The sequence below is a fragment of the Tachypleus tridentatus genome, chromosome 2, assembly GCF_004210375.1.
Source record: "Tachypleus tridentatus isolate NWPU-2018 chromosome 2, ASM421037v1, whole genome shotgun sequence".
Taxonomy (NCBI): domain Eukaryota; kingdom Metazoa; phylum Arthropoda; class Merostomata; order Xiphosura; family Limulidae; genus Tachypleus; species Tachypleus tridentatus.
In genome coordinates, this window is record NC_134826.1 from 71,416,379 (window position 1) to 71,428,932 (window position 12,554).

The 12,554-nt window shown below is 36.8% G+C and overlaps 1 protein-coding gene across 1 annotated transcript; it reads left to right on the forward strand.

Moving 5' to 3' along the window:
* The first annotated feature begins 2,632 nt into the window (after positions 1–2,632).
* On the forward strand, positions 2,633–7,701 carry LOC143235980 (5-hydroxytryptamine receptor 1B-like). The gene is made up of 2 exons (XM_076474126.1): positions 2,633–2,864; positions 5,285–7,701. Exon 2 carries the CDS (start codon positions 5,309–5,311, stop codon positions 7,328–7,330), a length of 2,022 nt encoding a protein of 673 aa, XP_076330241.1. The 5' UTR covers positions 2,633–2,864; positions 5,285–5,308; the 3' UTR covers positions 7,331–7,701.
* Positions 7,702–12,554: the final 4,853 nt, after the last annotated feature.

Genomic DNA, 12,554 nt, shown 5'->3' on the forward strand with positions numbered 1-12,554 from the left:
TTATGATGAATATGATAAAAAGGAAACTTCTATAGTCAAGTGTGATTGTAATCACTATCAAAATTAAAGAACAGTAACCAGTACAGTAACCAATCAATTGGATACAAAGGGCTCAGTAAATATTATGGCAAATTTCTTTTATATAATATTTTTTTCATCGAAAATAAAACATCAACTTAAGCTTCATGGAATATGTCGACCAATTTCGTGGAGGATTTTCATGACACAGACACAAAACACCTGAACACACACGCATGGAAAAAGGGCGTTGAAAAAAAATCACCATAATTGTATTTTCATATTGCGACCAATCTTATAATTGAATCGAACATCTCAAAGCCGGAGATGTTATTCATAAATCAAAATAAGTGTTAACTTTCCAGAAACTTCTGAGAAGATTCTTAACTTTGACTTATCATTGTTACCTCTGCTCGTTTCTCTAAACGTAACAACTCGTTATTAGAAACATTTCCGAGAACAGCCTGTTAACAACATAATCATTTTAAACAACGATTACCGATACATTATGAATACAACATTATTATTGAAGATTTTTTATCTGATATCATTTAAACAATAATCAATACTATTACTGTTAGAAGTTTGCTTCAAAATTCCATGGCCCAGCATGGCCAAGCGTGTTAAGGCGTGCGACTCGTAATCTGAGGGTCGCGGGTTCGCATCCCAGTCTCGCCAAACATGCTCGCCCTTTCAGCCGTGGGAGCGTTATAATTTGACGGTCAATCCCACTATTCGTTGGTAAAAGAGTAGCCCAAGAGTTGGGGGTGGGTGGTGATGACTAGCTGCCTTCCCTCTAGTCCTACATTACTAAATTAGGGACAGCTAGCACAGATAGCCCTCGAGTAGCTTTGTGCGAAATTAGAGACAAAACGAAGACATAGTTCCATGCAAAGCTACACGATAAAGGAAAGAAACCAGCCAACAATATTCACTACAGACTGTTGGTTTATTTTCTAGTTATTCAAGTGACGGTTTAATATAAGCGTTCGTGAAGAAACGACTATTATGATACTGACGGTTAATGGCCTGTCTTTTATTTATCTAGTATTTATATATTTTGTAACTTGAACGTTTTGTAGCATAATATATATTTAAACCACAATAATGACACTTTATGTCACATGTTATTTGGCTTCATGAAACACAAATAATCTCATATCTGTAGCTGTAAACGTTTAGTGACAATGTTCTTGTGCTTGTAATACGAACCCAACTGCTCGTTTGTTGTTGTTTAAGGTTATCTGTAATAATAAACGGCAAAGTCTCGCTCTGTGAGTGACTATCATATCTAGAGCCTAGAAACCTGAAATTTTGCACCCATACAAAGCAGACCCAACTAATGCTTAAAGCAGCACGAGAATAAAAGAACGTAGCTAGGACTTAAAGTAGGATGAAAATAGAACATAGCTAGGACTTAAAGTAGGATGAAAATAGAACATAGCTAGGACTTAAAGTAGGATGAGAAATGAGGAACATAGTTAGGAGTTAAAGCAGGATGAGAAAAGAAGAACAAAGCTAGGACTTAAGGCAGGAAGAGAATAGAAAAACATACCTAGGACTTAAAGCAGGATGAGAATAGAAGAACATAGCTAGAACTTAAAGTAGGATGAGAATAGAAAAACATAGTTTGGACTTAAAGTAGGATGAGAATAGAAAAACATAGTTAGGACTTCAAGTAGGATGAGAATAGAAGAACATAGCTAGGACTTAAAGTAGGATGAGAAAAGAAGAGCATAGCTAGAACATAAAGCAGGATGAGAGTAGAAAACATAGCTAGGACTTAAAGCAGGATGAGAATGAAGAATATGGCTAGGACTTAAAGTAGGATGAGAAAAGAATAACATAGCTAGGACTTAAAGCAGGATGAGAAGAGAAGAACATAGCTAGAACATAAAGTAGGATGAGAATAGAAGAACAATTGTTTGTTAGTTTTGAATTTCGCGCAAAGCTATAATAGGGCTATCTGCGCTAGCCGTCTCTAATTTAGCTGTGTAAGACTAGATGGAAGGCAGCGAGTCATCAACTCCCGTCACTAACTGTTGGGCTACTCTTTTACATACGAATAGTGGGATTAACCGTGACATTATAACACCCCCACTGTTGAAAGGGCTAGCATGTTTAGTGTGACGAGAATTCGAACCCGTGACTCTCAGATTACGAATCGAGCGCCCCCTAGCCTCCTGACCATTAGTGAAACAAAGCTAGGAGTTATATTTACTGAGACATTTTATTATTTTACACTTTGTTTAAAAGCTCAAGCATACATAATAAAATAAACTGGAACATAATTTCACACTAAATGAATAACTTTCTAAAAGTGTTTGTGTGTGTGTGTTTTCTTTTTGCAAAGCCACAAAGGCTATCTGCTCAGCCCACCGCTTTCTAAAAGAAAAAGTCTCATTCTAAGTTTTCATTAATCATTTCTTGCAGTTTCGTGGGAAACTTATGTATGCATTTTATTTTGTTATTAATATGACTTTTACTTTTAGAGTCTGTTTTACAAAGGCTTATATAAGAATGTGTGTCTCCGTGCGTATGACCTTCTTCTAGGTCGTGTACTGCTTTTCTTTCCAACAGAGGTCGCTTTTATCAGGCTACTGATTCCAAGTTCCAGGTTGCTATAGAAACACGTGGGGTCCCATCAGCTGGTATTCCAGTACTCGACGGTATATAACGGCAGCGCCGCCCAACTTAGTCAAATCTCATGCGAGAGCTACTTCTGTGACATGATTTTCAGGTATCTTGAGTTTATGTGCATCTATGTCAAGATTGTTTAAGATTTCCTCCCAACACGCAGCCGTCGGATCTTTCAACCAGAAACTTTGTTACACGGAATTCTTACAGTAAGTTTCAGCATTTTTCTAGACTACTTAATTTTATTCCTATGTGAAATTATTAATATATATTTTCAATTACTGAAATGACATGAAAAAAGAGTATGAATATTTTCAGGCTTAATGAGACTCAGATCACATGTTTGACATTCGTGCCTTACAACCTTTTTTCAATTTTAAATTCGATTCATTGATTTATTTCCTACAAACCAGCCCTTTACTTCCACGTGCTGTAAAAATGTTACATTTCAATTCTGGTCGAGTTATGTATATTTTACGACACCGCTAGATAACGTGTTTACACTTTCAAATATTGTTATTTGCATGTGTTGAAGCCTACTTGGTAAAATAATTAGACAGGACCACGTGCGTACGAGAAATACTTCAAATATTTTTTTTACATTTCATTTTAACGCTATAACTACTTTTCGTCCTGTTCTTCTCTGCACTGAATATCGACAAGTTATTGAAATTGTTAACTTTATTAGAATATCAACTGATTTTGATACACTGTCTTATGCTCGAGTCAGCCATACTAAGTATCTTTGAAAAGAGTTTATAAGTTTTGGCTTTATTAAAAGAGAACCCCCCCAGTGACACAGCGGAATATGTGCGAACTCACACACTAGAATCCGGGTTTCGATACTCGGAGTGGGCAAAGCACAGATAGTCCATTGTGTAGCTTTGTGTTTTATTCCAAACAAAAAATATATTTTTATTTTTATAACTTTATTTGCATTGTTTTATCTATTATTTATATATTTTACTTATATTATGATATCTTTGTAGAATACAGATCTGAATAAAAATATATTTTTTTTAAAATTACAACGAAAATTTAGCTAAACCTTAATCGCGAAGAAACCACACACGAGTATAACTACTAGCGTAGAGAAAATAGTTAGATAATGTGCGGAAACATAATTAATCGTGCAGAGGACTCTAGTCTTTATAATGTACGTATTTTAGAAAACATAAAAAATTTTGATGGTTTAGGAAAAGCGAATTACAAGTATGTTTTAAAAGCACGTAATCCAGAACTCAGTAGACGAAACATTATTCAACCCGTCAATATAAGTGTTTTTCACACTCCGTTGTTATTCAAGGTTTGAATTCTCTGATGAAACTTTACCATACTGTAGTCTCTCACTCCCCCCCCCCTCCAATTGGCTCAGCGATAGGTCTGAAGGGTTTGGTGGAAAAAGTATGATGAATTACAAACTAGAAAACAACTCACGTTACCAGATAAATATGCTATAGCCGAGGTCAAAATAATGATTTTCTGTATTATAATACGCGACGAAATAGATCAGGTGTTGCTATAAATATTGCCCCTCTATAACTGTCTTTACTGCCAGACTCACTACTCTGCTTCTGAAAACAACAATATAATATTACTATCTAACTACGACCCAATCTTCATTATGTCAATTAGTTCGTAGTTGACTAGAAAAACGATCTTGTCACAAATGCTACAAACATTAAAGGTTCCAGTCTTTTCTTTTTAAATGCAAGACTAAAATCATATTATTATTCTTTGGTGAATTGCATCAAAAACGGTTTTTATTTCACTTTTTCTGCTATAACTGTACGTACGTTGCTCTCTAACAATTTATATATTTTTATTCAATGTTTTCTGAACTTACTATAAATTTATCGCAGTTCCTATAGTTTTTATATGTACATTAATGTCGAACATATAAAAATAAATGCCCTAAAAGTCAATTATTCGAAGGGATTATGCAATACACTTACCAATTCCATTTGATTTAAAGTAGAACTTAAAATATCCTATTTTATTTTTAAATTTTGTTACGAAGGAGTTACGTCAGAGGCCCGGCATGGCCAGGTGGGTTAAAGCGTTCGACTCGTAATCTGAGGGTCGTAGGTTCGAATCCTGGTCGTCCTTTTCAGCCGTGAGGGCGTTACAATGATACGGTCAATCCCACTATTCGTTGGTAAAAGCGTAGTCCAAGAGTTAGCGGTGGTTGGGGATGACTAGTTGCCTTACCTCTAGTCTCACACGGCTAAATTAGGGACAGCTAGCGCAGATAACCCTCGAGTAGCTTCGCGCGAAATTCTACAAACAAGTTACGTAAGTGACCAAAATGTTATAAGAGAATATATTTTCTTTTCTGTTTATTTGTTGTTAAGTATAAACCTACACAATGGACTCCGTGCTGTGCTATTCACGGGTATTGAAACTCAAATTTTAACCTATTCTTTTAATTATAAGCCGTTAAGGATGAGTGACTTTTCTTTCTTGTTATATCTGTTTAAATGCGTTATTATTTTATTATCATTGTTCACAGATGACAGCACTTGATGTGAAGCCGTTGTTTGTTCTTACATTAAATGAGTTTCAGAACACACACAAAAAAAACTGGTTTTTGAATTACAGAGTGACACTTTTTTCTTGTTTGTTTCAGGTGGTTGATCTGTTGATATATGATATGAGCCACAACGTGCAAATTCAAGAACCCGACCTTCGTCTTTGGGACACTGCTGCAGCCCATATCCTAGTAAACCAGACAGCTACTGGCTTGAGCACCGGCCATGACCTCATGATGACCAAGGAGAGCAGCGTACATTCCTTATTAGGTCTTTCCTTCAAGGATGTGAGGCAAGAACTTCAAACTGCGATTCTGTTTCTGATATTTATTGGAAGCGTCATGATTAACAGTATGGTTTTCCTCTTGTTCTATAAAAAACCCACTCTTCGGACATTTTCCAATCGTTTTGTTCTCAATCTATCCTTGACTCATCTACTTCAAGCAGTAATAGTGATGCCTTACATTTTCGTTTCGGGCATATTTGGCGAGTGGCCGTTTGGACACGTGTGGTGTCAGATCAGTGGGTTTGTATTTTTATGGTTCAGTATGGAAACCGTGTTTTCTTTAGTACTTATCGCTGTAGATAGAAACTGCGCAGTGAACAGTCCACTTCACTATTCCATCACCATAACGAAGAAAAAAACTGGTGTTTTTATATCAGGAACATGGTTCCTAGCTTTTGTAATGTGCCTGCCCCCGTTTTTCGGAATCACGTCGATTCGCTATCGTGAATCGTGGCACGCCTGTGCACCTGTTTGGACCAATAATGATCCCTGCATCATTGCGTACTCCATTTTGATAGTAATAGCCGGTTTCGTTGTACCACTGGTGAAGCTGAATTGGAGTTACTGTTCAATGTTCATGGCTGCCAAAAGCAGTAGTGCTAGAACCCGGAGACACATAGTTGGCCCCAGCTTGACAGAGGTCCAAGTCAATGATTCCCAGAAATCGACTTACGCTGTCCATCTCTTGAAGAAAAAGCCTTACCGTAGAAGCAGCTCTTCCATCAGTCAGTTTTCAATTTTTGGAGGAGAATGGAAAGCTGTTAAAACAGGGTCCTTGGTCATTTTTTCCTTCGTTTTGTGTTGGTTACCACTATTTCTAGTCATTGGAATTGAACCCTATATGGAGAAAGAAAACTGGATGCCAGTGTACTGTCCATCAGTGGTCATTCTTCTTTCACTGAGTGCGTCCATAATTAATCCCTACCTGTACGTATTTCGCAACAGGACAACATTTGCGTATGCCAAGCAGTTGTTCCACTGTGGCACCCCTAATAAAGATGTAATAAATTTTAAGTCAAGGCCCATTAAACATCACGTGCTGTGTTCTGTTGACAAACCCACTCTCTATTCGAAATGGGCATACAAAAACCACCAAACGGCGGGGAGTAAAACCCTGCCAGCTTTCGCTCAAGAAGACTACAACGTTAATGAAAGAATTATTTGCGACTATGGAACCCGAAACGATGCTCATTTAATCTTGAATATCGAGGAAAAAAACGTATGCCATCCAGAACTTATGACCCCTCCCCAATACCGGTGCCAACAGCGACCTCTTACGAGTAGTTACTACGAGCTTTCGCCAGCATCACACGAAAACGTCTTTACATTCCACATCAAACCTCGCTCACATCTGGGATCTAGTAGCAGTGAGACTACTTACGTAGGAGGGACTTCCATTGACAGCATGGAAGATAATGTGAGTCTGTGCACCACACGAAAGTTCTCGAGGAGAAGCACGTGCGCAGCAGTCGTCATGAATAATGCATTTAAAGTCAAACATTTTACCAAGCCAATAATGACTCGTACGCGCTCCTTAGAAGAAAGTGAAGTCGAATTAATGAATATTTCTTCAATGGCTCCTAGATTCAACCACCAGAGGCGAAAATCTCTTCCTCAGCGACGTTCGTTCAATTACTTGTCCAGTGAAAGTACTCTCACATCGACGCTCTCGACAGACTCTCAAAATTCCAGCATCTCTGGCCTTCCATTCTTCATTTTCAAAATTGAAGAAGGAAGACAACTTGACGTTGGTGTCGCCTCTCAAAAGACCCTAAACGATACTCATTTGTATAAAAATGTCATTACACGCTACTCGCCAAAACAAACAAAAGTACAAACTAACTATGTGGAGACATGAATGTGAGATCTAAAGATGCTACAGACAAGAGCACAATCCTTGGAATTGGTTCAAACTGTTGGTAAAAACCTTCCTTCTTTGTGGTCGTAATATAGAAACGTAGTTCCAAAAAGAAGAAACTCTCTTGTACAGTAGGATACAAGGAAGATATGCGTCACATTTAATTCAGAAAACGAAGGAAAGTTAACCTTTGAGGAGAAGTTAAAATGCAGCATACGTTGATATATATTATAACCCTACTCGCACGCCCTCTACGAAGTGTTTTAAATGCCGTATGAGTGATTGAAACATATTCAACGAAATTTCATAATTGGCAATGATTTTATAGAGAGCGTACTTTGACTTCTTGTTTTTGTGATGTCTTAGATGTTATTGGGTAAAGCTTTAAGCTTCAATATACCTTTATAATGTTTAACTTTGCTAGAATAAATATCATAGTTTCTTCACAAGCAAGTAAAATGTAATATGTTTACATTTAAAAACTTAACTTAAGATAGATGTCGTGTTATACTTTTATATTAATTATAATTAGTATAGCGAATAGCAACGTCTTATATTCCATATATTCTATCCATATTCTATTATGTATGTCTATTATATTCTATATTTTCATTATTTGAATGAGTGTTTCCTAAGGCCTAGGGCCTGGTATGACCAGGTGATTAAGGCACTCGACTCGTAATCTGAGGGTCGCGGGTTCGAATCCCTGTTCCAAACATGCTTGCCCTTTCAGCCGTGGGGGCGTTATAATGTGACGGTCAATCACACTATTCGTTGGTAAAAGAGTAGCCCAAGAGTTGGCGGTGGGTGATGATGACTAGCTACCTTCCCTCTAGTCTCACACCGCTAAATTAGGGATGACTAGCGCAGATAGCCTTTGTGTAGCTTTGTGCAAAATTCAAAACAAGCCAAACCAAACCTAAGGCCTAAAAACGATACACGTTTTTGACTGTGCACTTTTAAAAAACTAATCGAATGATTACGAATCCTGTTTGATTCTAATATATTTTTCTTCCAATATTACGATGTTAATTAACTTTGTTCAATGAGTTGGGTTATTTGATAAATGTGTCCTGCCATATATTTTATTTGACATTTGAAATATTCTCTGTTGTTTAACATTTATTACTGTTTTCATAGCTTCATACCAGCTGTTAAAGGATCACACAGCTACTTGTCCAAACATTGTGATTTACTACAAGCTTTGATTGTTACATATATATATATATCATTTGTAACTTTTCATGTATATAGTGTTATTGTTTGTGAATAAATATTTTGGTATTACGTTCTAGCGTTGTTTAACCAATCCATTTCACATTCAGGGTTATCGGAGGCTCTCATTAAATCTTAAATTATAAATATATATATTTATAACCCTAAACTCAGGTTTCAATACCTGTGAAACACGAGGATAAAAGTAGTAAAAAGTCGACTTTTTTATGTTTCAGTTTCTCTGTCAAACGAACACAAAATGTTTTATTTACAGCACAGCAAGATGTATTTAATTGAAAAGCAAAATTAATACCATATTTATATAAAAAGAAAATCTCAAAGTAATTTACGTATCTCAAAAACTGATTAAAAAATAACCAGAAGACACCACTAGGTGTAAAACACAAAACCTATGATTAGGTAACCAAAATTCTTTGTAGCATATATTTATTCAAGAAAAGCTTCAAACTATCACGTACCATAAACATTTTTGTACGTCAGACTATAAAAAATACATACGTTACAAACAATCTGTTTAATGTTGTAACTTGAGAACATGTTTTCCAATGTAAAAATTGATACAAGAAGGAGGTCAACTGCTTATAACCGTATAATATTACAGTCGACAGAGGGCAGTTTTTCTCATTATTTTCTCGTATGCCACTGTACAAAACTTAGGCCTTTTTTGTTGTTGTTTGTTTCCTTTTCTCTCTTTGCAAACCTATTCTATAATCCGAGAATGCCATGTTACGACATCTTTAATTAATTAATACTAATGATCTTCTGATAAATTACACAATAACGCCATCCAGCGGTAGATGGTAGCTGATTCGCCAGTTTCTCTGATTAACAAACAATTTCATTCCAAAATTTTATAACCAACACTAAACGATGTTGAAATAAATAAGTTATTTAAAATTAATAGAAAAATCTATACGCTAATTCTCTTGTGTTTGTGACAAGTAAAATTTGATAAAATTACACTTTACCAGTTTAAAGTTGGTATTGGACAATTAGTTAATATGAATAGCGTATCAGCTACAACTGTGTCTGCCGTGTTCCATCTGGCTTAAATAACCCACGCACTGGGTGAAAGGCCTCGTTGGCACAGGCCTGATGTGACTGGTATACGTTTAGTGTAAAGCTATAAAATGAACTGGGTCGAGGGTTCGAATCACCGTCACACCAAACATGCTCGCCCTTTCAGCCGTGTGGGCGTTATAAAGTTACGGTCAATTCCACTATTCGTTGGTAAAAGCGTAGTCCAAGGATTGGCTGTGGGTGGTAATGACTAGCTTCCTTCCCTCTAGTCTTACACTGCTAAATTAGTGACAGCTAATGAAGATAACTCTTGTGTAGCTTTGCGCGAAATTCAACCCAAACAAGAAGACTGCTAGTGGTTTTCTAATTTAAGCCATGATTGCTTTTAATGTTTTCTAGTGGCTCGTTATCCTATTACAGAAACCACTAACTGCTATATATTCCATTAAACGATCGTGCTAACGTTACGAAAAGTAGATAATGATAATTTTTTTTTTACCACAAAGCTACGCATTTGGTTATATTAGACCTGTCCGTTTCAATGTTCTAATGTTACAAGTCGTCATGGTCTGTCGTTGAGCCAGGTCCAAGGTTTAATTCTATCAGGTGAAAAGGTCAGACTTAGTCATACGGTAAGAATGAATTCGCACATTAAAACATATTGAAAGCATCTGGCTTTTAAAACCATGCTATAACTTAAGGTACCAGCATCATTTTTTTTTACATTTGAACTAGCCTTATGTAGGCTCTCTAAATAGATAAAAAATATAAACAATATAACATTAAATCTAATAATCTGTATTTTTAAATAGTTGAGCGTGGCCTAGTGGATAGTTTCAGGGTTAAGGGTGGAATGGGTAGGGGACTCACGAGGTGATTACAAATGTTTTATACTTTCAATAGTAGACAGTCAGCCCCGTTCCTCAGGTCAAGTGTTGTTGTTGGCATTCACGTGCAAAGCTAACAATGACTACAGAATTACTTCTGACATAACAGAGGATTACTAGGTTCAAAGAGCCTGATAAACTGTGTGACGGCTGGTGCTTCTAGCTATCTTCCCTCGCTAGTTCAAAATTAGAGACTGTTACTGATAATTTTGTACTAAAACGATCTTGAAGCTTCATTACGTCGTTAGTCTTCATGTTGGCTAGTCATGTTCTATTTGTCAATCAGCATCTTTACAATAGCCCTGAAGCGTAGTTTCTATTGTAAAAGGCTCCATCATAACGCTACCAAGTCCAAAGCACACCGTTCATCTTTGCTTTCGTTTCATAATCCATCAAGTATTTGAAGAAAACTGTTTCCTAGAGCTATTCAAATATTTCAGTCATACTGTATAAGGCATTCATTTCATCCTACAGCTGCTTGAGGTATGAGACTGTTGAACATGTATATCGTAGAAAAAACTTTGTGCTCTTGGATACCTGTTACAATACAAGACACTTTAATCATCTAATCAACAGTTTCTTCCTGGATAGCTGTCATTTCAACCCACGTGCACGTAGGTGTGGTATTGGTTTCGTTTTGTGTTGATATTTTTTTCTAATACGCTGACAAAAAAATCAACGTCTACGTTTGAAATTAATAAATGTCAAAATATACTTGTAGTTTGTTTTCAGTTTTGCGCAAAGCTACGTGAGGACGATCTACACGAACTGCTCCTAATTTAGCAGTGACAGACTAGAGGAAAGGCAGCAAGTCAACACCGCTCACCGCCAACTTTTGGATTACTCTTATACCAACGAATAGTGGGATTAACCGTCCCATTATTAACGTCTTCATATTTGAAAAGTAAGTATGGTTGGTGACAAGATTCGAAACTGCGACTCGAACAAGTGGCCAATTGAGAGTCTTAACCACCAGATGTAGGCCTAACAGATGTCCTTCTTCAGCAACTTTATATAGCATTTAATAGTCACGTGACTTGTTAATTAGACATTGTTTTAATTTAACGTACTCAACCCGGCAGTCATTTTATAGTTCCCAGAACATCTGGAATATACCTAATTGGTAGTGAACTCTGGCCGTGCAGTTCAGCATATATTTGTTTTGTTTTAGACCACAGCAACTCTGGAGTATAAGGTGTGCCCACCATAGGAAATCGAGCCCCGAATTCTAGTGTTGTAAGTCCGAATTCTTATTGCTGTTTTACTGGGTGGCATTTAGTATACGAGCGTAGTATATGCTGTTAAGGTTAAACATTATTGGCTTTTCTTTATCTGTGTCCATTGCGGGGAACTGAATCCTGGATTTTACATTAAAGACCCATCAGATGTCCCGGCATGGCCAGATGATTAAGTCGCTTGACTCGTAATCTGAAGGTCGTGGGTTTGAATCCTCGTCACACCAAACATGCTCGCCCTTTCAGCTGTGAAAGCGTTATAATGTGACAATGAATTCCACTATGAAAGAGTAGCCCAAGAGTTGGCGGTGGGTGGTGATGCCTTCCCTCTAGTCTTACACTGATAGATTAGGGAAGGACAGCAAAGATAGCCCTCGAGTAGCTTTGTGCGAAATTCAAAACAAACCAAACCAATTTTAAACTGGCAGTTTGGAGAGAAGGTATCTAGTGAAAAGTCCACACTGCCAACTGTTGGATTACATTTATCTGACCGAGTTATAGGATTTTAATATCTTTGTTACGTAGTTCAACAGCTTCAAAATTCAGAGTATATTTATGTGGCAACGGGCCACGAACCATGAATCATCGAATTATCCGCCCGATGAAGCTAAAACTAAGCCACGTCAACGCATGGAATACACGTTTGAAACATTTCTTGTGTATAAAAACCTAAAGATTAGGGACTGAAAATGAGAAGATGTGTTTAATCAGAAACATTTTATTGTTCGTATTTTCGTATAACCAAAATTTATATAAAATATATAAAAACATACTGTGGCGCATCTACCAAGTACTGACTAAAATGTTTAACGACACCACTCTAATGTTGATACTTCTCAGAGCAAA